This window comes from Pelecanus crispus, chromosome 9 (genome assembly GCF_030463565.1).
Source record: "Pelecanus crispus isolate bPelCri1 chromosome 9, bPelCri1.pri, whole genome shotgun sequence".
In the NCBI taxonomy this organism is placed as follows: Eukaryota; Metazoa; Chordata; class Aves; order Pelecaniformes; family Pelecanidae; genus Pelecanus; species Pelecanus crispus.
In genome coordinates this window covers 13773387-13798077 of record NC_134651.1, presented here as the reverse complement: position 1 = coordinate 13798077, position 24691 = coordinate 13773387, and the positions used below count along the sequence as shown (strand labels likewise).

Below are 24691 nucleotides of genomic sequence, written 5' to 3'. Positions count from 1 at the left end.
ACTTCTTTTTAAAACAAAGTAGGACATTTCTTCATAGCATATGGTCTGCCAAGCACTGGAGCTGAACCCTCAGTGTATGGAGCACCACCAATGCGACACACACAAAATTATCCTTGCTTCAGCACACTGCCAAGCTGCTGCTTGTTCTGTATCAGGTTGGCAGGGAAATAATATCTATGACAACTGTGATATTTCAGCTGACCTAAGGAAAGGAACGATCATCTCCAAGGGCAGTCTTTGTCTGCAAGTTGAGCAATACCTCTTGCACCAGCCTACCTGAAAACCTTTACCCAAAAGTAACTTACACTTTTTTTTTTTTTTTTTTAAAAAAGGCATTTAAAAAAAAAAGCTAAAAACCCCTCTCCAAAAAACTACTAGTTTGGAAATTTTGGCACTTCTGGCACCTTATTTTCCCTTCTCTAAAATGGCGACTACGCTCCTGATTTGCCTACCAAGCTAAGGTGTTTGCTGATTAGGGAAGTAATGTTTGTGCAGCACTTTGAAGATTTAAAGTACTACATTAATCCTACATGTTGTTCTTAGTAGAAGCCAATTTTTTACTAAGAGGAGGAAAAAAACCCCAAAAGGCAATTTAAATAGTGACCCTCCACTACTTCAAGATGTTCACTCATCTCCCAACATCAGCTATTCTTATCTGTAAATGTTTTTTTAACCCTTCCTTCTCATAGTTCTCAGAAACCACAAGTCTCATTCAGCTTTTATTTGAAAAATGGCTTCTTTCCAGGCTGTGGCTGTTTCTTGTAAAGTTAATTCCTTTGGTAATACTGCTGGAGGCACATTGGTATGCTTGGTGTGTGTGTGTGTGTATACATATATATTTTCCCCCTTTTCACACGGTGTTGTTTTTATATGTGTGTAGTGAAAGATACCTAATCCAGGATTACGATTCTCTTTATTCCTTTCTCATGAAAGTAGGTGGGGCTTTTTTGTGCAAGTTGCATTGATGAAAATTATGTTTAATTAACACTTTTTCTTCTCCACATAGACAAAAAAAAATTCTCATTAAGAACCAAAAAAAATTTCTTGCACTTAAGTCTCTCCCTCTGAATTTTACTTCAAAAATAATTAAAACCTTAAAACAAATTTTCTGAAGGGGAAAAAAAAAAAAAAAAAGAAAAAAGTATGATGCCAGTACAACTGGCAACTGAAATTGCTTGTGCAAGAGAGCAGAAGGATATTCTGCCCCTATGGAGGACACAACCCCTCCCCATGACTACTTTCTCCATCCTTGTATGTTTGACCCTAATGTCTCAGTGTTTTTTCTTGCAGATCCTGGGAGTCCTGTAGTGAGCTCTAACTGGTCTCCTATTACACTGGGAGAGACTCAGCCACAAACATAGCAACCAAGAGGCTAAATCCTCATTGAAAGATAAGGACATTCACACCACCTGCAGCCTTCTTTCTCTCAGCAGGTCGGGCATGCCGGTGCCCAACACTAACTCTGCTGTTTGAAGAGCAGAGCACACACCATTGCAAGTCAGGAGACCAAAGTTTTCTGTTCCCAATGCCAACAGGTACCACTTCATACAATCAGGAAGTGAATAAACTTCCCTCCTCATCCTTCCTGGGCATTGCTAGCTGTGTGGGCTACAGACAACCCCTTACAGCGTGCTTTTACACCACAGCACAGCTCTATCATCACAGAGGGCACTGGTCTAACAGAGAGCATATAGCAAAACCCCTCACTACAGCGACAGCCGTTCATATAGGGAGGCTGTATTACCTTGGTAGGCTTTAGAAAACAATAAAGGATACAAAAAGCAAAAGAAAAAAACCAAGACAGCTCATATCACAAAACATTTTCTGGAAACTATTACACAGATCTGTATAGCTGCTTGTAAGGAATAACAGAAGAAGATAACTGCTAATAAAAACAAAATATACATGACAAAGAGATTAGGAGGAAAAAGCACAATTACATTCTAATGGAAACCTAATGCACTCAGATCTCCTTCTACTCAAGCATAAAAACCCAAACAGAAGCCAGCAGTCCCCTCCTGGCTGGTTCTCACAGGTGAACTGGTTCTTCCCAGCTTTGCTAGCTTGAAAACACCTCCCTGCCGTGAGAAAGGCACCTCCTTCAAAGACAACAAGCCCAGTTCCTCTCTTTCCAGGTAGATGACCTAGGACAAGTTACGTATGCCTCAACAGCCTTAGCATTAGGCCCTGTAATATCACACAGGGGGAAATGCACTTCACTAGCTCTTCAAGCAGGAAAGCATAATCTCAACCTCTCTGTGTGCAAGAACAATGGTGGCAATCAATGCGTACCCTGCCCCTGTGTCTGCTCCATGCCAAGAGGCAGTGTATGCTGGAAACAGCCTCTTCAGGCAAGCACGGCTGCAGAGAGCTTGAAGAAGCCAAATCTCAACCACTTCTCACCTGAGACAAATGCCCAAATATGGAAGCACTCCTGCTTTGCTGAGATCAGTGGGGAGCCAAGCCCTTAGCTCACACCATTGCATCAGCTCTCGCAGCCTACAGCATGTGCATCTGAAGGCTGCAACCCCATCTCCTCCACCACTGCTTCTCTCCGTTTGGATTATGGCCATTATTTCCCTTCCTCACTCCTCCTGTGACAAGGCAGCAAAATTAACTGGGCAACCAGATGGGCTGAAGAGAAAGCCTACATTTAGAGGCATGAAAGGATTAGCAGAGTGGCCAGGAGGTGACTGATTTTAGTGCTTGGGTGAGGTCTGCACAAATGAGTCTCTCTTTTAGAAGGACCCTTCTCAGCTGCCCTGTGCAAACACCTAAAGCCTACATCATTGCTGACTAGGAGCCTCTGACAACAGGGAAATTCAAAATCCTCTAACAAGACCACTGCCACTCCCCTTCTCCTGGCAGCTTTAAAAATAATATTAAAAGGTAAAATTGGAAAGTTCAAATTGCACTGACCAACACATCACCAAGGAATAACAAAGCTAAGATTTCACATGAACACTTAGCACAGCCCCACATGTATGTTCATTGGGAGACTCACCAGCCTTTAAAAAAAAAGGTTTTCACGTACGATGCAGAGAGATAATCAGCAGCCAGGACAATACTGGGCATTACCAGTGTTATTGAAACAATGTGCTATTTGAACAGATTATTTAAGAGAACACTGAACACATAATTAAGCACTGTTGAGTCAAGGCAATGCACACATCTAATTGCCCTCTCACTCTTCACTATGCTTGTTCACAGTCCTCTAATTCATTTTATAGAGATTGGGAAAAATTTCCCAATTACCAGGTGGCTCAGGACACAGAATATATTTTAAAAGAAAATGGAATGAATCAATCTGAAATAAAAAGACTGAGATAACCTAGCCAAGGAATCTGTACTCTTAACCACGGAAACCTGTTAATGCTCATGTGGACTAATTTAAGTGCATTCCTTTCACCTTCCTTAAAATGCAGTTTTTCCAAGTCCACTAACCCCAGCCAGCACAATCCATTTACTTGCTTTCATGCATGTTGCACAGGCTGTTATCCAGCTTTGCTAGCAAAGAGAGTCCAAAATCTGAGCATTTTCTTACAGCTGTAGGTACAGCTGAGTTTACTGAGAACAGGAGAACCAGTGAGCCTGACTGGAACACAGACTGCAGCTTTGCAGAGCTCTGCATTTCGTAACAAAGCCCTGCAAAGACCAATCCAGCTCAGCTTCAACCTACTGCAGGGCATGAGAATAAACTGCTAAACTCAGGTATTGCCAACACCTGAATTATGCAAGTCTTGCAGGGCTGGGTGTCTGTCTTCAGCAGAATCAAAAATTTGCAAATAAATTTCAGTTTTCATTTAAAAACTTAAAGCTATTTCTGCCTTCTTTTTCCTTAACCCTCGTGACTACCAAGAACAGATTTAAAAGTTTTAGTAGATGCACCCTAAAGGCTCAAAAACCTGGGGGAGAATAAGAAGAACCTGTTTGTGTTTTAAAGAGTCTCATGACTTATAAGGTGGTATCTTGCTTATGGGGATGGGTGGATCCGATTCATTTTTTGATAGCTCGCGTTTGGCAGTAATGTTAACTTTTACTTACCTTGACATACAATTTTAATTTTTACTTTCCTACTGTAATCATGTTCTTCCCCATGTAACAGGTTCTGCTAGTGACAGGTATTTTTTGTATCATTGCCAAATATTTTTTAGGGGGGAAAGTGTTTATTTATTTATTTGCACTCAGAGTGGGTGGGGAAGATCGGCACACAACTTACTTCCATAAGGAAAAAAAATCTGAGGTGGCACGCTTTTGAAATGCCTTGTTTTCTTCTGCTGCCGAAACGGGAGGAGATATTGCAAGGCATGGGAATATGGGAATTCTCACAGAGGAAATATCCCACAATAAGCAACACACAGTTCTGGATAAGTTCTTACTTCACTCAATTCACAGGGCTTCTCGCTCAACCTCAATGACCTACTACCTCAGTATTACAAAAAGATAACTGCTTGTTCCTTCACAGTGTGGTTTTCAAGAAGTTTTTTTGTACCGTGAGTATGCATGTGAGAAACTTTGTTCAATTCAGACTATTAAGGCTTTGTTTTTAAACACTTCAGTAGAGTTTCAATTGTTAAAGATTTTCCTTCTGAAAAGACTGATTAACCTGCTTATATTCTTAGTTGTGTTCTTAGGTCATTAATTAAAAAAAATAATCAAGGATGCTTATAAAGTCCTCTGCAATCCAATCTCAATTTGTCATCATTAATTAGTTCAACATTGCATACAAATGAAGAGCTAACCTGATTAGACAGCATGTTTTACTGGAATTCCTACTTTAGGTCATGAAAGACTTCAGAGAGAAAATTTGTAATATTTTCAAAGCGAACTGCTCATACATATGAAATCACCCTCTCACCTAGCAGCATCTAGTGTTTCTCCCTGCAATTTTTGGCCAGTTTTTTTTTTTTCTCCCCCCATCCCAATTAGGAGCCTGTCACAAACCTGAGCAGAGAAGCAATCCTGATGTTACACTCATCTCCCTCCCAGCCTATCCTATACAAATACTGCTGATTTGGCAAAGGGTGCCCACTGTCCTACACAATAAACCTGCCAAATAGAAAGAGTCTGCAGAACTTGGAGCGGGGAGGAGGTTTTAGGAAGAGATATGATTCCAGGGCCATTTTCATAGACATAGCATTTAGGTACTCAGCGAGTACCCTTCTCTCCTTTGCCCTACCTCCAAAAGTAGTAACCTTGGGATCTACACATGATTCTGGATTATTGCCTCCAAAGCATGCAGACTGGGAGCTAAATGCACAAAGTGGATGAGAAATCTGAAGCGTCTTCACAGGCCTCTAATCCTTCCATGAAAGCTGCTCTTGCTTTTTAGAGAAATAACCCAGTCCTCTTACCAAGCCCACAGCCTTCGCTCCCATGACCTAATCTGACATGACCCAGCCCAGAAGCTCAGAGGAGCTCTGGTGAAGCGCGCTGTCAGCCAGGACAGCAGATCCCCTGCCAGTCACCACTCAGCCTTCCCAGCAGGGCAAGGTGGGTCAGCCTGGCTCATCCTCTCCCAAACAGAGGAAAGTGCGATCCAATGGGTTTCCTTACTTAATACTGTTGCCCTGGGGAATGGCAAGAGGGGGGGGAAAAAAAAAAAAAAGAATTAAGAAACAAGGCTTTCAAGTTTTGGACTCTTAATAAGGGTGGGGCCATCAAGTAATTAAACTTTTAATAGGTCACTGCAGTGGAAGAAACTCTTCCAGTTGGGTAAGTTCCTAATCCATCATTAAAGAAAAGACGACATGCATTAATCAAAGCATATGAAGTCACATGGCGGGGGGGAATGAGCAACTCCAAGAACTTGCTCTTGCTGAGAGGATGGGGCAATCACTCCTCCTTTCATCAACATTTCACGCATGTTTCCACATTTCTCAGGACGGCAGCGCAAAAGAGCCTTCACGTCCTTCCCCACCCACCCCACTGATAAAGCTGTCGAACACATATTTCCAACTGCTCAAGAGCCCATGTGAAACGAGTTGGTGGATTAATTAGCAGAAGGGCAGAGCTCTGAAGATGGAAAGACGCTCTACCATGAAAGGTGTATTGATTGAATGTCCCCAGCCACCACCACAAGACTGTTATCATCCACTGCGAACATACAGCACACTGCCAGCTCCTGCACGAGCAGCTAAATCTAGGTCACTTGGCTCAGCTCAGGGGCACCTGGACTGTGGTCACTCCTCCCTGATCAAAGAGCTGTTTGATCCCACTACTTTAGTAAAATGACCCCATTCTTTTGGTAAAATACACAGACTTATCCCTAGACATACTGCAACAGGTACAGGGAGCACATCTTCATCTGTTGGTAGCGTGGTCCACATCAGGGCAAAAGGAAAGGAGGGGAAGCTAAATGTGCCTGTCCCCAACCTGCACACATCCTCCACTTCTACCCCAGAAAGCCACTATCACTACAGTGAAACATCTCAAGTGCTTGCTTAACTTCAAGCTCGTGAGTAGCTCGCTCATCTTCAGCTCTGCTAGAGCAGCCTACTACATACATTCAAACCTCATTCCAAAAGACCGCTTTTCATAGTTGAAAGGACAGCATCAAATGTTCTCGTTCCCTGCAGCTGTGTTAGATAATTCTTTGTATCATACGTATCAAAAGGGAACACCTTTTTCATATCTCCTTCAAAGGACCCTCTCCAGAGCAGTCTGCAAAAATCCAAGGCATCATTTTCTTGCCCTGAGAAACAAAAAGTAGAACTGACCAACAATTTCCTTGCTTAAAGGGAAGTGAGAATAAATAATGTGTGTAGTATAAGTGGAGAAACCTAGACATTAAAACAAGCATGAACTACAGCAGGGCATCACTCCCAATGCAGATAAGGAAAAGGTGCAATTTCAACCTCACTTAAAAATCCTTTATCCTTTTATGCATAAAAAAATGAAAAATTTGGTCTTGAGCAGACCCATCACATTTTAACCCCAGAAAACACAATTTCCTGAACCAAGTTATTGTTACCAGTTTTAGACAAATTTTACTGTAAAAGACTTGCAACTTTACAGTGATTTATTGTTACTTGGCATCTTTTTCTAGGATGGAGCATGCAGGCTCCTCTGCTTTGCTGGCAGCAATGGCTAGGAGTTAGCTTGTTAGTTGCAATTCCTGCTAGATTGTATTTAAATTTGAGATCGAAGTAGTTCCTCAGATTAAGAAACCCCCCCACACACTATTTTAGTGCTCTTAGTTTTTCATAAAAAGTGTATTTAAAAAAAAAACAAACAACCCACACCCAAGTTTAAAAAAAAAAAAAATTAAAAAATTTAGTCCCTGCTTTTATTCAGATAGCATGAGGTAGGGCATTATTCATTGCACCTACTCCAAGTGCCTGAAGGAGGGGAAGGCAAATATTGAATATCTTTAAAACAGCAATATTCTCTACTGCAAACATTTCTACTCTAGAGCCCTAAACCACAACAGGCGGTATAGCTCCAGCAGTGCTGTGTCCTGGGCTACAAAGTTTCTAGAGCTTGACCAATCAATCCAGCTCCACCAAAAATCAAGAGCTAGCCTTCAAGTTTCAGGCTGCATATATTTTTCTTTTTTTAAATAAGAAAAGGACTATTCTGACAGCAAGAGCAGACTGTTAAGTAAAAAAAAGAAAAAAATTTAAAATATATATATACACAAATAACCCAAATACCGCAGGATTGACCTGAGCTGGTGCTGCTGGGGTTCCCACACCAGCTGTGAGAGGGGAAGGACAATGAGAAAGAGAAAGCCCTGCACTCCATGGGTCAGAGTGGGGGGCACCACCTCCATCCTGCTGGCACAGCCCTGCATGCCAAACTTTACACAAACCAACAGAAGCTGAAGAAAGTGATGGGAAGCACTGAAGCCATGCTTATGCCCGCCCCATGTTTTACTCCAGCACACCTGCTAGACCCAAATGGAGAGCCACTGTTTCATCACATGCAGTCTTTAGGCGACTGGTTTTTTTGCAAGGCATTTTATTCACCTGGGATTTAGTGATATTATTGGGGGTAAATTCCCACCACACCCTCCTAGAGTGGCCAAGATAAATCTCTCCCTTCTGTGTGACATGTCATGCACTGAAGAGGACATGGGTCACTCCATTCTTGCACAAGCTGGGTATTTATCATATGAATAATGTCACCAGTAGCATCAGGACCAAAGCCAGAGAAGGAGCAAAGCGATTCTGCATCCTTACCGTCCATGTTGCTGACTTTGCTGTGCTGGACTGCTGAAATGATACATCAAAGCTGTGAGGTCCTGGGTAGTCTGTGTTGGAAGGGATGGCTGGGGAGGGTGAGAGGGCATCAAAAGTTGAGCTGGGCTGGGCGTAAGGCGAGGGGGCCGTGACACTGTTCTGCGCGTGCTCCGTGTTGTAGGGGCTGGTGGAGGAAGAGCCATTCTGGATCTGCTGGTCCATGCTGTTCAGGAGCCCCAGGTTTGTGTACTGCGGCTGGAGGCAAAGAGACACACAGGAGTGTTACAGAAGCAACATTAGCACAGGCTGGCTAGCCACGGCATGGCCTTCACAATGGAGGATGCACAGCATGATCTCAGCACCACTGAAATGTGCCACACCAAGAGGAGGGAGATTTGCAAAGGATATACCCCATTTTACATTGGTGACTGAAACAGAAAGTAGTAAACTTCTCACAGCCAAGCAGCAGATCAACAGCCAAGCTGGGAAAAGAGCTTGCACATCACAAGGAGGTGATTTGCAGGGCCATCACGAGGAGACAGGCTTCCTATGTCTAGCAACACCCAGACCAAGCCCCTTTTGAAAAGACTGTGATAACCTGATAAAAATGACCAGGTTATTACAGTGCAACTGGCTCTAGCTTGCACAAGGTTACATAGTCTCTGACAGTCTCACATTCTACACAAAGACTGCTCCTCTTCTTGTGGGTCCAATCCTGTTGTGCACAGTGACATTTAGGACCTCTAACTCAGGTAGTAACTGCACTGAAGTGTGAATCACTGGAGAAAAAGTTCATAACACTTAACCAGGTTGCACCATGCACTCAATTCCCAGTGACCGGTCAGAGACAGCAGTAGCGAGGAATTAAAGGTCTCACCAAGTAGCATGGTAGCTCACAGCATGGAAGGCTTCCCCACATACTTAAGCAGCAGCAGTTGCACAGTGTGTAGCACTTAAATGAACAGATGTGATTGTGCCCCACAAGTAGCCTCCAGGAGCAAATGACACATGAAACAATTGAAGACATCAAAAACGAAGGCTAGAGAATGGAGTACAGAAAGCCAAAGGTTAGATCAGGAAGAGGTTAGCAGACGAATCACATGCCTAATGCCCTAAATTTTATATGCAGTCCTGGTTCCCAATCTCAGAGAGATGAGAGGGGAACAAATTTCAGAGAAAGGTGACAAGAATGACCAAACTCTTTCAATGCCTTTCTGTAATGCAGCAGTAGATGACAGCTTTTCAGCCTGGAAAAGAGACAATGATGAAGGAGGTGGAATGCTGTATGACAGAAGTGGATAAATTCCTAAACAATATGGGAAAAAAACAAATAGGAAATGAATTTTCATGCTGTCTTAATAGAGGAGTTGGCGGACAAGAAAACGTCTCAAGCAGGATTTTGGTTTAAACACACATAGAGTGGTTCTTCACAAAACCCACAAATAAACATGGATTTTCTGCCACAAAATGCTGTGGATACTGAAAGCCTACATACGTTGAAAAGGGCATCAGACAATTTCTGCTGGAGAAAAATCCATCAAAGCAGTGTATGTCATTTTAAAATTCTCAACCACAAACAGCTGGAAGCTGGGAAAGTACTCTGGGGGAGAGAGAGTTACACAACTGCCCCAAACTTCTATCACTCCAGAGGACCCAGAGTTGGCCATGGAGACAGGGCAGCAGGTGAGCGGTACATGGGGTTCAGCCAGGTACATATAGTCTTATCCTTGTGTGTGTCCAGAGGGCATTGTTTGTCCCCAGCTTAGGGAGAGCAGCATCCAAAAGGTTTGTGGTACCCATCCCCAACAGCTCTGGGATCACCCAGGAACATGCAGCAATACAGACACCTCTCTGCAGTTAGCAGCCGACATGGCAGAAGGGACTCAGGCTCTTCCCCTTGTTCAAGGGTCCAAGCACCTCATGCCACTCGGCATCCTACATCACATCTAGAGTCATCAAGCTTGCATATCTCTCAGTACTTTAGCCAGTCTGCTCCAGACTTCCCTCTTCTTTCCAAGAGTTGCTTCTTTTCCAGAGACAGCTCTATATTATCAGCCAAACAACAAAGGCTCCCCAAGTCAGAGCACCAACAGCAAGACCCATAACAAAAAGTTTTCCTCATACTGGGAACCCCACCAGCCCTAGTGAAGCTTCAAGCACATCATCACTCTTCCAAGGACCTGAAAGGGAATAAATTCCACAAGCTACCTGCTGAGCTTCTCAGGGACCTTGGACAAGCCATTTAACACCAGTTTATCCAGTCATTTCAGCCGTAGAGGAAAACAGGCTGGTCCCTTTGCAAGGATGAAGTGCCTTACCTACACCCAAACGCTTTGTGCTCTCAGCTGTCTCTCCAGAAGAGGAGGAGGTAAAAAAATTCAAGCCACCAAACAGAGATTTTCCTTTGGTTTCTGTCTCTGTTTCACTGGAAGACGCTGATATTCTATGGGGTTTTAATTAAAAGCCCAAGGTGAGCCTGGTGCTGTTGGGTCTTCAGCAAGGCACATCAGACTTTCCAGAGATAGATCAGCTTGCTAATGTGAGCTGTGGTGGGAAGGAAAAGGTCTGGTGGGGATTGGCAGAGGACTTAATTTTGGGAGCTGGGATGGTCTGCACAGAGAAGGAAAAGCTGGTTCCCTCCCTTGCTCTGCCAGCGACGCGCTGTGTCTTTAGGCAAGCCACCTTGCCTCCCCCTCCACCCTCAGCCTACTTCAGGCAGCAAGGTCTGCAGGGCAAGGATTGCTCCTTGCTATGTGAAAAGCACTCCACTTAATGGGCCTCTGTTTTGTCTGAGGCCTTCAGGCAGCACAGTAATAAAAGCAATTACATATTGAGTCCTAATCCTGGGTGACTCTCTGTGTTGCCTCAGGTTAGTCATTTGCCCTCCCTGCCTCAGTTTCCCCATCTATAACAGCGGGGATGTTACAGATGTTCGGCACCCCTGTTAGATGGGCAAGCATCTATGATTGGACTCCAAGCATGCTAAATAGCTGACACAGGAGAGAGCGATCCAGACTGGTTCTTCTCTAAGATGAGATCGCAGCTTTGGCAGTGCAGATGACAGTTATGTCTCATCTCCTGCGGGCTATTCAGCCAACCAAGACCTATTTAACGGACATTTGGTACATGCTTTCCCTTGAGGCTAATTCTGTATAGAAAGAGCCAGAATGCTGGTGTACTGCACCAGGCACAGTCTTTTTCCTGCTCAATAATTTTGTATTTAATCAAAAAACCAAACTTACCTACCCTTCTGCCCCAGAATACTCTAATAAGACCTGAAGACTTCTCAAAAATGTAGAAGTATCACTCAGTTGTTTCATTTCTCATGGAGATTAGCATCAGACACACTCCCTAACCAGCAGAATGATGAAGAGACGGCTGTGATGAAAACAGCCTCCTAAGCCAACTCAGACATACAGACAGCAAAACAATAGTGTTTCAGCTTTCACTTAAAAACTATTCCCTCTAATCCCAGGCTATTTAAGATGATGGAGAAAGATGGCCAAACAGGCAGTCAGCATTAACAAGACAGCACAGTCTGGAAATGCTGAAGGTGATGCCTGGAAGTCAATTTAAAAAAAAAAAAAAAAAAAAAAAAAAAGCGCCCCATTAAAATTTAAGATATCCTTAAGAGAATCAAAGATCCTTTTCATTCCTTTCAGTCCAGGACCATCTGTCTAAATGTTACCAGTGGAGCAGCCATTCCACTGCATTTATACACTCACATGCCATAGCTGAATGCCATGTCCCCATTTGCTCTTTAAATAACTATTAATCTCCTTGCACTTATCCCTGTGCTGACACAAGCAGCTGTTGGACTCCCCTTCTCCCTCTCCGAGTCCCACCAGCCTTTCACCTTCCCTGGCCCCTTGATCCCCTCCCCAGGCAGGTGCTCCATCCCCAGTGACAAAGCCAGCCGCGGGGTTTACACACACACACAAAAAAAGAACTAAACCTCGTCTCGCAGGTATGCCCCAAGGCAGGCAGAGAATTGTTTGCGCTCAAGGGGTCAACATCTGAATTGCTTGCAAGGCTTTTGGAGGAATCAGATAAGGCTTTCGGAGGCACACGCCTTCTGACAACACAACAATTAGAGGGGCAGCAGGCCCGGGGAAGGCGCACGCAGGAATTCACCCGCTGCCGCCACAATAAAACCCTTTCGCCCCAGCCACGATGGGGATGGAGAGAACAAAGAGAGTAAGGGGCTGCGGGCATGCCTGCAAGGCGCTGCCCTCCAGGAGGGCTCTGCAGGGTCTGTGTTTGCACACACACACAGCCTCCCTTCACCATTTACAGACAGAAGGACAACAGCATTTAATTCAGAAATTAATTCTTGCCAGGTTGGTAGCCCAGATTTTAGCACATGGTCGTGTTTTGCTGCAGGGTTGTTTTAAACAACTGCAGGATGTGATCCCACCGCCAATTCCTGGCAGAAGGAGAATGCTATTTAGTGGAAAGAAGAGAAATGCAGGCAAAGCTGAAAGAATGGATTATCTAATTTTCAGTGCTTTTGGTCTCTATTTTGTTCCCTCCTTGATAGTTTCTGAAACTATTAATATTGCTGAGGTATTACAAAAACCTCCAGGCGAGTTTAACTGCAAATAATTAGAGAGCTACAATTAGATCTTAGACTACGTATTTTGGAACACCTTTTCAATAATGTATCTTGAACTATCGGTTTCACTTCCTACACCCCATCAGCTTCACTTTCAGCTTTTCATGCTAACACGCTCCGAGATTAGGAGAGCTATGGTTTCACTGGAGAGGCTGCTGAATTAAAAACCAGACTGAAAACTGCAGAATTGTTTAATCACAGTTCTGCTGTCAAGAGGACAGACCTTCCTAAGGAAGGCCATTGACAACATAAGGCAGAAAGCCTCCTGACCCCAGCAGCTCTAGGGCACTTGCCACAAGAGGGCAATGCAAATGCTCCACCGTGCACAGCAGAGGTGATGTGCCAGGGAAGATTCCCCAACCCACCCAAACTGCGGCCCTTCTCACCCTGCCCTGCAGCAAGAACCCACCCTTAGTTTTTCAGCCACAGCCCACTTTTAAGCCCGTCCGTGTTAATTGATAAGGTCATGAGAAAGATCTGCAAAGAGACCCCCAGCATGAAGGCACAAGGGAAGTAACGCAAGTGAAAAAAAGTTCTCAAGGGGACTTCCACGCCAAAAATCCCCTAAAATACACAGCTCCAGCTATTAACTACCCAGTTATCAACCTTTTGGAGAAAGTTTTGAGAGTTTCTCCTGTTGAGAAAATAAAGGAAAAGTTACCATCTTCAGGTGCAGAACACCTAGATGCCTCCACCCCCATCAAAACCCTTCTCCATTTCTCCAAAAGAACATGCATCTATGTTACGCACACATACCAACAAAATTTTAATTTTCACCACTGGATCTATGCAGCTAAAGAGCATTGTCCAGCTACTCAAAAAGCTTTGCAAAACACCACCATTGGTGCATACTCTCCAAAGATATGAGATGATGAAACTAATACAGTAAACTATCATTGCTGTGAGCATTAAGGTTTTGCAAGGCACTTTGCTAATTCTGTGCTTTGTCCTCAACTGCACCACAACTGATGCAGGAGAGCTAACAGTTGCAGGACTAGTAGGAACCGGCTTACAGCAACATTTCAGTGCTGGACCAGGTAAAGATTCAGATTCCTGTTGGAGAACAGCTCTCTCAAGGGCAGCAGGATAAATGTTTTCCAGAGTGCCTAACGCCTATCCAAATCAGAAGACAGACAACCTCAAATGTATCAAGAAAGATTTAAATCAACCTAGTTTTACAAACCTTCCTAGCAAAGGATTTTAGTAGGTGGAAATAAAGCACTTAAGCTCAACAGAAGTGCTTCTATCATTATTATTCAAGATATTGCTGACTGCAAGACTGCGCAGCTTTGCCAGTTGCTCAGAAGGCAGCTGATACAATACTTGATGTAGGCGCACTGCTTGTGCCATTACAAAGAAGTGCCAAGAAATAAAGGGCTCCACCCATGCCCCTCAGCTAAGATCAGGGCTGAAGTTGATATCTAACTCACTCATCGCAATGAAAGGTGTGATTTGGTTTGCATCTCTAGCCTCTTTTCTCATTTAAAAAAAAAAAAAAAAAAAAGAAAAAGAGAGACCGAAAAACTTCTTTATGCGTCAGACTTTCCACCCAGCTCACATACATCTGGACTGCACTCCTTTCAGGAGGAACAAGCTCAGTTTGGACATTGCTCTGGTCCCCTCCAAACCATGAGGGGAAGACAAGTACAGTCATTTCAACACCAGCTCAGGCCCAGATCCCCGCAGAGAGCCGGGGTGCTGTCGGCAGGTCTCGCAGCCTCTGCACTCTCCCCAGCTCCATTTCTAAAATGGAAACAAATCCCGTAGGTCTATTTTGAAGAGGTTTTTCCCCAGAGCTACGGTGCAGCTAAATACATCTAACACTTGGAAGCCCACAGATAAAATGATAATGTGCATGATATACTCAATGTGAAGAGCAAGGTAGCAAATAACTTTGGTTCAACCAAAGGTATCAACAATTACCAAGAGAAGTTCCCAGACACTATAGCTCCTAAGCTCTAATTACAATGCGTCATGACTTTTAGCACTATAACAAATCTATCTGCTTTGAGTAATCTTACTGTTGGGTCATTGTTTTTTCCAGGAAAAGAGGAGACATTTCACATCCCAATAGCATTACAGGTTCCCAGTGTGATGTAGTACTTGGGACTAGAAGAGGCCTTGGAGTCAGTAACTCCTGTCCTGGCTATCAGACCCGCTGCAGCATAACCAAATGTTTAACATCTCCTCAGCTCAATCCCACCTATAAGCAGGGAGCACAAAGATTTCTGCATACTGTCTCCTGTATTATTTAGAAGGGAATCTATTTGGGATTGTCCTGGTTTCAGCTGGGATAGAGTTAATTTTTTTTCCTAGTAGCAGGCATAGTGCTGTGTTTTGGATTTAGGAGGAGAACAATGTTGATAACACACTGATGTTTTAGTTGTTGCTAAGCAGCGCTGACACTAGTCAAGGACTTTTCAGCTTCCCATGCTCTGCCAGGTGCACAAGGAACTGGGAGGGGGCACAGCCAGAATAGTTGATCCAAACTGGCCAAAGGGCTATTCCATACCATATGACATCATGCTCAGTATATAAACTGGAGGGGGTTGGCCGGGGAGCAGCGATCGCTGCTCGGGAACTGTCTGGGTATCGGTCGGCGGGTGGTGAGCAATTGCATTGTGCACCACTTGCTTTGTATATTATTATTATCGTTATTGTATTGTTATTATTATCATTACTATTTTACTTTATTTCAATTATTAAACTGTTCTTATCTCAACCCAGGAGTGTTTCTCACTCCTCCGATTCTCTCCCCCATCCCATTGGGGTAGGGGGAGTGAGTAAGTGGCTGCGTGGTGCTTAGCGGCTGGCTGGGGCTAAACCACGACAGGGATCTATTGGGCTATGCAATAAGCATGACCATGACAATTTTAAGAAACTGAATTCAAGAACAGTGAAGAAAAAAAAAAATTTCTCCTTCCAAAGGGGGCAAGCCTCCTTTAAAAAATTAGTGTGTTTATGTATACTACAGTCTTGGACCATATATATCTAGTCCTGCACAGGTGTTTCATGTGAAGTAGTAAGCTAACCCCAGCAGGTCACCTGGACAGCTTCCAACACCACCTAAACACAAAAAGCACAACCTAAAGAAAACGGGATCCTTCATTTCACCCAGCAGGGGAGGGGGTGGGGTGGGGGTGGGGGGGAGAAGACACAAACCTGAAACAAACCAAAAACTCAAACACCCCAAACATAAGTGACCAACTGAAATCATGCCATCATGCTTAAAGTTCAGATATGCAAGCTTAAAAAATTGCCTGCTCTGCCTACTTAACACAGCATGCATTCCCTTCAGCATTTGCCAATCAGCCCTTTGGCCGTGGCCAGCTTGCTAGATGCCACACTACCTATGCTGAACAGAAGAAATCGGTGCATGTCAGTAATTTGCAAACATCCAACATCACACTTGAAAAACACTATGGTTTGTATACTGGGGGGAGGGAAGAAAGTCTGGGTGATTTTCACTGGGTTGAGCTATTCCAGTCTGCATGTCATGCCACATCTGCATCCTTTAGGTTAACACAAGCAGCACAATTTTAAGAGCCATACCCAGTAAGGCTGCAGCCCACATATTTCCACTCAGATATAGTTCTGTTGTACTCAACAGAACTTCTTGTCCAAGTAAAAGTCCATGTATGCAGGCATTTGTAGGCTTGGAGAATATGACAAATTCACGACAAGCAACACGAGGGCAAGTTTCTGTCCACCCATAAAGGCTGTAAGCTTTGGAGTCGTGTTGTTCCCCCCCAGCTGTAATTGTTTTCCTTCTTAGCTAAACTTTGAGGTTTGCCCCTTGATTAATTCATTTACTTTAACTCAGCAAGAAATATTTTTCAGCCAGAAGCAGGGTGCCTTTTAAAACAAGCACAGCCCAAAGCAGGAATGCCTGTAATTCCTGACTCCTACCACCTGCCACAGGTTCACGTAAAAGAGCTTGTCTAATTCAAGGATTATCAGAATGACAGTGCACCCCACTTCACACAAATATTAAGTCTGGACATCCTACAGTCTATAAGTATTTCTAAAGTATTTTCCAATGCATATAAAGACAGTATCACTGACTTCCCTAGAGCTGTATTTTAGACTTTTAATGGAAGAAAAAAAAAAAAAATTCTGAATTGGGCTCTTGAAAACAGTTCCCCTTGCATAGAAAACAACTTCATTTCTGAAAGTCAGACCATTTGATGCAGGTTTTCATTAGAGTATCTAGGCTATGCTTAGTTATTTTAAACTGAATTTTCAAAACAGGAAAAAGACCAAGATCCACCCTCCTGCATGCAGACAGTCTTTTCTTTACTCTGTGCTTGTGCACAGCAGTTTATCTGACAGGTAATTGGAAAACATAGAAACGGGGTGGGGGGGGGAGAGAAAATCGTGCAATATCATCTCTATGAGATGCCAGAAGTCATGAGACATCAGAACTCCACGATCTTAAAGCAAATTGATTAATAACCCAAACACTCAGCTTCCTAAAACTAAAACGGAGGCCAAGAGCTTGCTATGTTCTCCTATTACCAGCTGGACAACACAATGTCAACAAAGATCTGAAGAGCCATAAAGTACAGACGATTTGGAAAGGCACCCCCTCACACTTCCAAGAGATGTAAACATAACTGAAGACAAAGACCTACATCAGGAAACACAGAAAAAGACTGCAAGAATTCAGCAAGGCATTTTTGCCTGATTTCAGTGGCTAAGAGCAGCTGTAGGATCGCAGCTTGGCAGTGTGTCCAGAAATCCTATGTGCTGAGTTTGTACAGCAATGTTGAAAAATTGGATAAAAAAGTAAATCTTTAAATATAAGAACAGCCAATTAAAAGACAAAGGGGGAGGGTAGGGAGGAGAAGCAGAGACTGGAGACGAAAACTCCAGTAGTTGATTAAAGCTGTCTTGTTTCTTGAACTCTTTACTGGACGGTAACCATCGATGGTTATCAGTCATTTCAGACATGCAGCATTTTATTGTGTTGAGAGGGCAGCATTAGGCTGGACAGGATATCTGTCTGCCATTCACAGTGAAAGGCTGCAGATACTCTAACCACCAAAGTATGGCCATAGGGCACAAGGATAATGAATAATCAGGGTCAGAATAGCACCAGGAGTTGAAGTTAGCTCCCAAATTCATTATTACACTTAATAAAATGAGAATAAGAATACACCAGCTTTCAGATACCAAAGTAAAATACTCCAGTTAGGTAGCATTTTAGTTAGAACGAGAAATTCAGATAATCTGCAAGTTAAATAAGTAAAGCAGTTAAACACACACACACACAAAAAAAAAAAAAAAAAAAAAAAAGAAAAAAGCCACACACAAACCCCCACGCCCACTCTTTGAAGCGTGGTGTAACTACGGAATATAAGAATTCATAAGAAGAGTTATAGGAGGGCAAAGGGCAAATTAAAACAAGTTAGAGCAAGCGAAGGAAAAGGGTTACACTGCAGCACGAGAGTCCCTATAGATTAAAAGGAATATCTACTGGATTTTCTATTGTATTTGGCCATTGCATCTGTCCAAATCAGGCAAGAAAACTCCTGGGTGATGTTCTCAAAAGCCTGAGACGCCGAACAGCAGACCCAAGCAGTACCATCAACTGAGAAACTTTCAAGAGGGAGTCAAGAGGACTAGCTGCCAAATCATGATTATGCCCCAACTGCAGAGAACAAAAGGAGGCAGGGCTTTGCCTCCCGACGCTTTATTTTGTATATTAAAGCAGCTCCTGATCTGCACCAAGCTGGCATCACCCACCCAAGGATCTGTTGGGGTTCAGCACAGCAGCACGCACAAAGCCAAGAGACCACCCTAACCACCCTCCCTCTGTGGTACACAGTAGAAGCACAGCTTCACATCACTGCTGCAACCTACTCGTGAGATGAGCAGCAGTTTTATATGCTGTTTTCCAAAGATGCCAGGCTGTGCATACACCAAACCCAAGAGCTGGTCTTTAAGGGCATGTGGGGGTGTGTGTGTCTATCTGGACACAATGTGCATGCAAAGGCAGCGCTTCTTCCACAGTGACTTTAATCCATTAGTCTTGCAACCATCAAGAATATTTTCCCCAACCATTTAAATCACGTTATCACATATTCTGCACAGCCAGGATTTCCACGGTTCCCCCTAGTATGGGCCCTCCAATGTCTAACACCACAACCAAATCCACTTTTCAGTACTTCCCTCCCTGTCCAATATTGCTGACTTCAGCATACTTTAAGACATGGTGCCATGGTCATTTAATGCAAGGCACAGCTTCGGAGATGTACATTTGAGGCACTCAGCTGAGGCTTTTCCGTATATAAACTGAAAAGTCAATAGATCTGTTGTTCGGTATGGAATCACTCACATTAGCAGAAAGACAGGAACATTTTATGCTCAAACAGAGCTTCTTTAATTTTAGTGGTTGCTTCTCACAATGAGCAAGTTAGCTAAGACAACTGCAAGGCATTTCTAGTCATTTGCCTCCACAGTTACCCTGACTGCATGTAATTTTGGTAGCCAAAGATAGAAAGGGGCTCTTCCAGATTTTAGAGTAACAACATACCTACTAATTTCCATCCAATTTCCACAGCACAGTGGACTGACAAAGGCTGGTCTCAACAGTTTTCCCACCTTAATATTCAAGTAGTAGTTTCCTGTTTGCAAAATATTAGATCACACCTGGACAGTATATGTGCTAGTTTCCTTCTTAGTTCCTAGGAACTTCTTGTATGCTTATCTGCTGCTGGAAGAGGGTGGAGGGAAATTTACTCATCCACTTATCCATAGTCATTCACCACCATCACTCCTCAGGGAGCCAATTCTTATTCTATGGATAAAATGCAGAGTAAAACTGCAGCAGTGAGAAATCACAGTAAAGGCTGGCAGAGCCTATTGAGAATCTCAGACACACAACCTAAAAATTTGTAGAACCCTAATTTTACAGAGCAGTCAGAATTTTATTTTTTCCTTTGAGCAATCACACCCCCAAAAAGTATTTTGTGATGCACAACCCAGACATCACGACGTTACCTAAAAAAAAAAAAAAAAAATAAGACTCAAGCAAAATGATTAAATACTTTAAGCCATTTCCCATGCAGCAGAGATCTGCTTGCTGACTTGACACTTTTGCTGGCAGCATGCTTAAGTCCTGTAAAGCTACAGGCTGAGAGAGTGCATCCACCTATTCCTATTGTTCTGTTCACTTCTGCTCCCGAGGCATCGCACACCAGCCCTGTGCATCAGATCCCTTATGCAGCTGGACTGCAGCTCTGCAGCACAGGGATTTCTGCCTCAGCAGCACAGCCAAAAAGCCCAGTGCTGCACCTCCTCCCCTCTCCCTGTTCCCAGAAGTCAGCAAGGTTCTTTGTATTTACTTCCTAGATGTGGATTAAAACTGAAAGATTCATATCTGCGGAGACACAATCCATCCCTTTCATTCTCAGACACTACCCCACCGTAAAATATTTCCCCTTCCCTCCCTAAACTGGGCGTTTCCTCCCACTATCTTGCCCTTGGTAAAAACATTCATCTTCTTGCCATCTTGAGGAAGTTGGACTCATCTCAAATTTCACCAGGTCCCCTTGTATACCACTTCCCAAAGTCCTTGGGGGGAAGTTTAATCCGGATCCAAACTCTGGAATCAATCCCAAGAGGCTGCTGGGCTCCAATCAATGCATTAATTTTCAAGCATGCTCAGCCTTGCCACTTGGGTCCACTTCCAAACAGAGCGGATGACTGAGCACAAGCCCAGAAATACATCACATCTCAAGCCATCTATTCTAGATACTAACACACGCATCCTGGCTAAAACATTGCTCCTTTAGTTGTACCATTAAGATTCCAGGTGAAACAGCAGTGGCAGGGGATTTGCAAAAATGCAAGATATCATTGAGTGATCTTGGATCAACTCCCAAATCACTCAAACGGAGGACAAATTAAAAAAAAAAAAGAAAACACACACACAAAAACAACAAACCACCACACATCCCATGTTTTTGTTGCTTGCTTGCGCATGGAGGTCATAACAATGGTCAGTAATTTCAAACAAAATCATCAAGTTTAGATTCAAGTTTACTTTGCCAGCACCAAGGATCTAAAGCTTTCACGTGTCTCATCTGAGACTTCCTGAACAGTCATTTCTTACTGATTTTGCTCCTTATATTAGAAGCTTTACAGAAATAAAACCCCAATAGTCTTAAATCTCATCCTGCTCTATTTGCTCCTTGCACGAGGTAATTGCAAGTAGCTAAGCTAAACCTGGAAAGCCTCTCATAGGCTCTTCCTTAGAAGAGAGTTGGGACTCTCCCCCAGGAGCCAGTCTGTTTATAAGAAATAGGTTCACCCCTGTCTTTCACTGCACTTCCTTCTCAGTAGCTCGTGGCCAAATCACAACCTGCAACCGTTGTCTGTCCTGGCCTGCTCTACTAAGGCTTTATCCCATGGTTTGCCCCAACTGGAAAGCACCTCTCTAATCCTTCTAACAGTTACAGCATTTTCTCCCAGCACAGCAAAGCTCTGATGGGAAGCTCCATTTGGGAGACTAAAGACTGGAAGATTTCTCAAAAATCATTTAACACTATAACTGAAGGAATCAAAACAAAACTGAAAGTTTTTGAAGAACAGCAAGTTTATTCACTTGGAGAGACCCACCCACATGCCTAACCATGGCTGAGCTCACGTATAACTCTAAGATCATAGCCTCAGTTAATTGTCAAGGGACTGCAAAGCAATCATGGCACTGAGACAGCAGAGAATCTAGAAAATGCATGCAAGGGGAAAAAAGTTGAACCGCAACACCCTTGGAGAGAAATTGTTTTCCTCTTAATTCCACTTGATACCAAAAGTGACTTGACACTAATCCAGGCCAAGTGGCACAAATAAAGAGCTTGAGCTCACTTCTCTGCTGGAGAGGATGGAGTGGAGTGTTGCTGTTGGTATATGAGAAGCTCCTCTCCTTTCTGATTTATGCAACCTCACTTTAAAAGAGTTGCATACATTTTATTGCCTACTCTGCACATTCTCAAGAAGCGTTGGAGGCAGTGCCAGAAAAATAACAGGGCTTAACAGTGTCTAGCGCAAATCCATCGGTGCAAGAGCTCCTTTCTGAAGCGTTTCCAGATTTTTTTTTTTTCAGTGGGAACATTTGGTAAATAGAATTTAAAATTTGCCTTGAGCCAGGCAACACCCGCTTTTATTCAGCCCTTCACGATAATGAAATAAGTAGTTTCTCCACTAGTTACAGCCGATGTCTTCCAGAGGAAAGCAAGCACAAAGCACATGGTTTACACCCTCTCACATCCCACATCCACAGCTTTCCTATTGCAGATACCGTGTCTCCCTCATGGAACTAGCAAAGCTTCTGTCTCACAGAAAAGAGCTGTGGCTGGAAATAAACCCTTCGACTAGGTATAACTTGGCAGACGCAACCCAAAATGTTGCCACCAGATGGGCTGAAACACACAGGGCAGACCAAGCTCCCTTCTGTCATTTCCTCTATGCTCAGGGACACGGTGAAAAGAAAAGCAGTTTCACTTGACTTAAAACCATTATTTTGTTACTAAAAAGGCAGAGTAAAAAGAAAGAAAAACAGCTCCTGAGAGAGCTAGGCAATAACACAACTGGGCTTGTGTCGGAAGAAATCGGAGAATTCAGGTGTTGGTGACATTGTGGAAGATTGAATCCATCAGACTGGTAAAAATAACCAGTCAAAACAGCTGTTCTTGTATTCCCCAAGGAGTAATCCTGAACAGAAAGTATATGGATAATTTTGTCCTGTCTCAACTGAGGCCAGCTTACAGCAAACAAAAACGGGTCGTCCGTTACAACCACCGGTTCAAGGTGTAAAATGTCCTCACTGCACTGTAACAGCAGCTCTTTTCTATTCCTCACAGTGAAAACCTTTTCATTCTAGAAAGTATCTAGTACTAGTTTCTTGCCAAATGAAGCAAGCTAACAATTTGCCAGCAACCGAGAAGGATCCCCTGTCCCTGATTTCAGGCTGCTATTAACCCTCATTTTGAGCACAGAAAACTGTGAAATGGAGACGTAATTTCCAATCTGATGTTCAGTGTAATTGCATTACTGTGCAAACCACAAAACATGTGTGTAACTGAGCAGGAATGACACTTTACACACAGCCAAGCTATCCTGATTTCTGAAGAAGTATTGCATGCTGCACACTGAGAAGTTAAAGCCATGCAGACGGACAGAACGCCATCAGGTTTCATTTTTGTCTATTAAAGGACACACTCATTCATTCTTTCCACCCACATGCAGGTTACAATCACTTATTTCTGGGCTACACCCACAGCTTCAGACTGGTGCAGTTCACTCCTTCCATCTAAAACAAGGAAAGGATTTCTCCAGGTAACACCGCCGATTCACTGATCAACATGGGGTCGCATTACCTCTCTCAAGACTGATACCACCAAAGCTTTTCAGTACCCTATAACGAAACAGCAGAAGACCATCCACAGCATGACAAACCTGCTCCAAATAAGTGGTGGACCCTTGTTGGAAACACGCTCAACTCTTGCCCTTCTCTATGTTTCTCTCCCAGTGTCATCCTCTTGTTTCAGCTGGGAGGGAGATGGGAACACATAGCAAAAGGCAGGTCACAGCTTCCCACTGCCCATCTCTCTAGACTACTTCATGGTCTTAATTGGCAGACCCGAACAGAGCAGTAGCATCCCCTTAGTCTCTCCAAAGAAAAGATACAGGCATACACAAATCTACCTTAGCTTTTCTATCTCGGGGTAAATCTTTGCAACTGGATGGCAGTTTTAAAACCTCTCAGATGAAAAGGTAGCTGGTTATACAGGGCCTGTACATCCTTGAAGACCACCTTTGCAGCCCAAGGATAAGACACATGCCTCACAAGCCTGCACAGATGATGTCACACGACAAAAAACTTTAGTGCCTTAAATGCAATTACAGCAAAACCAAAGAATGGTTTCTTGCTCCTAATGAGAGACTATGTCCAAATGCGTGGGGTGTTGATACCATTTCAATAAATGGAGGCCACTGGAAGGCACAGTGCTTGTACCTGAACCCTGCACAGCTCAGGGAGAGGTTTCCTCCCAGGGATCAGGAGTTGTCTGCCTACTCAGGCAGCAGAACCCCTAGTCATCATCACAAATAGGAGTAGGAAGGACCAGGGCAGAGGGTGAAGTTTAGCTAAAACCTTCCTTGAGAAACTCATTAGGCTTCGTACAGCATCTATCCAAGTGCTTTCATCTTGGGGTAGGACAAGATGTGGAGTGCAGACGGTACTGCACAGATGAGCCTTTCTCCCTGGTACCTCCAGACTGGAGGAAGGGAACAGATGGGTTGCTCTCCTGGGCATTGACCAGGCAGTGCCCCTCAGAGACCGCTTCCTTCACCCCAGGTTTTGCCAAGGGCCACAGAGAAGGGGCAGCAGGAGGTAAAGCGACTTTGCCGAATGCAGTTGGAGTGACCACTGCCATGTGGCAAAACCAGCCAAGGAAAGTAGTACCAGAGGGGCCATGGCTTTGCCCTCTTTGGCGGTTCACAGCCAAATCCAGGGTGACAGCAGGGATAATAAACCCCAGTCACACTTTTACCACACACCAATGAAGCTGATGCTCAAAAGTGAGCTACAGCTCAATTCCCAGGTTCCTTAACCTTAAACTAATGTTTGCTGAACCAATGCCCCAGCTGGGTGCAAGAAACATCCCTCTCACTGAGGAGGTCCAGCTCCCTCAGGACATCCTTCCAGGCCACCCCAGAGACCCACACGTCTGCTCCTGCAAAGAGGAGGGACACACATCCAGGACACTACAGCTCAAACATATGCATCTGAATTATTATTTAAGAAGCTAAGAGGGAAAAGAAAAACAAAATCAGAAATGCACCCTTCTGAACAGGCTATCCTAACCGTCAAAGATATTTAAGAAAA

At 43.7% G+C, this 24691-nt stretch overlaps 1 protein-coding gene across 3 annotated transcripts in view; it reads right to left on the bottom strand.

The window, feature by feature from the left end:
- The window catches only part of TP63 (tumor protein p63), a 106190-nt gene that overhangs the window by 41871 nt on the left and 39628 nt on the right, over positions 1-24691 (bottom strand). For all 3 annotated transcript variants that reach the window (XM_075716034.1, XM_075716035.1, XM_075716036.1), the window contains one exon: positions 8184-8438. In XM_075716034.1, coding sequence (XP_075572149.1) covers positions 8184-8438 — 255 coding nt within the window. The remainder of the gene's footprint in view (positions 1-8183; positions 8439-24691) is intronic.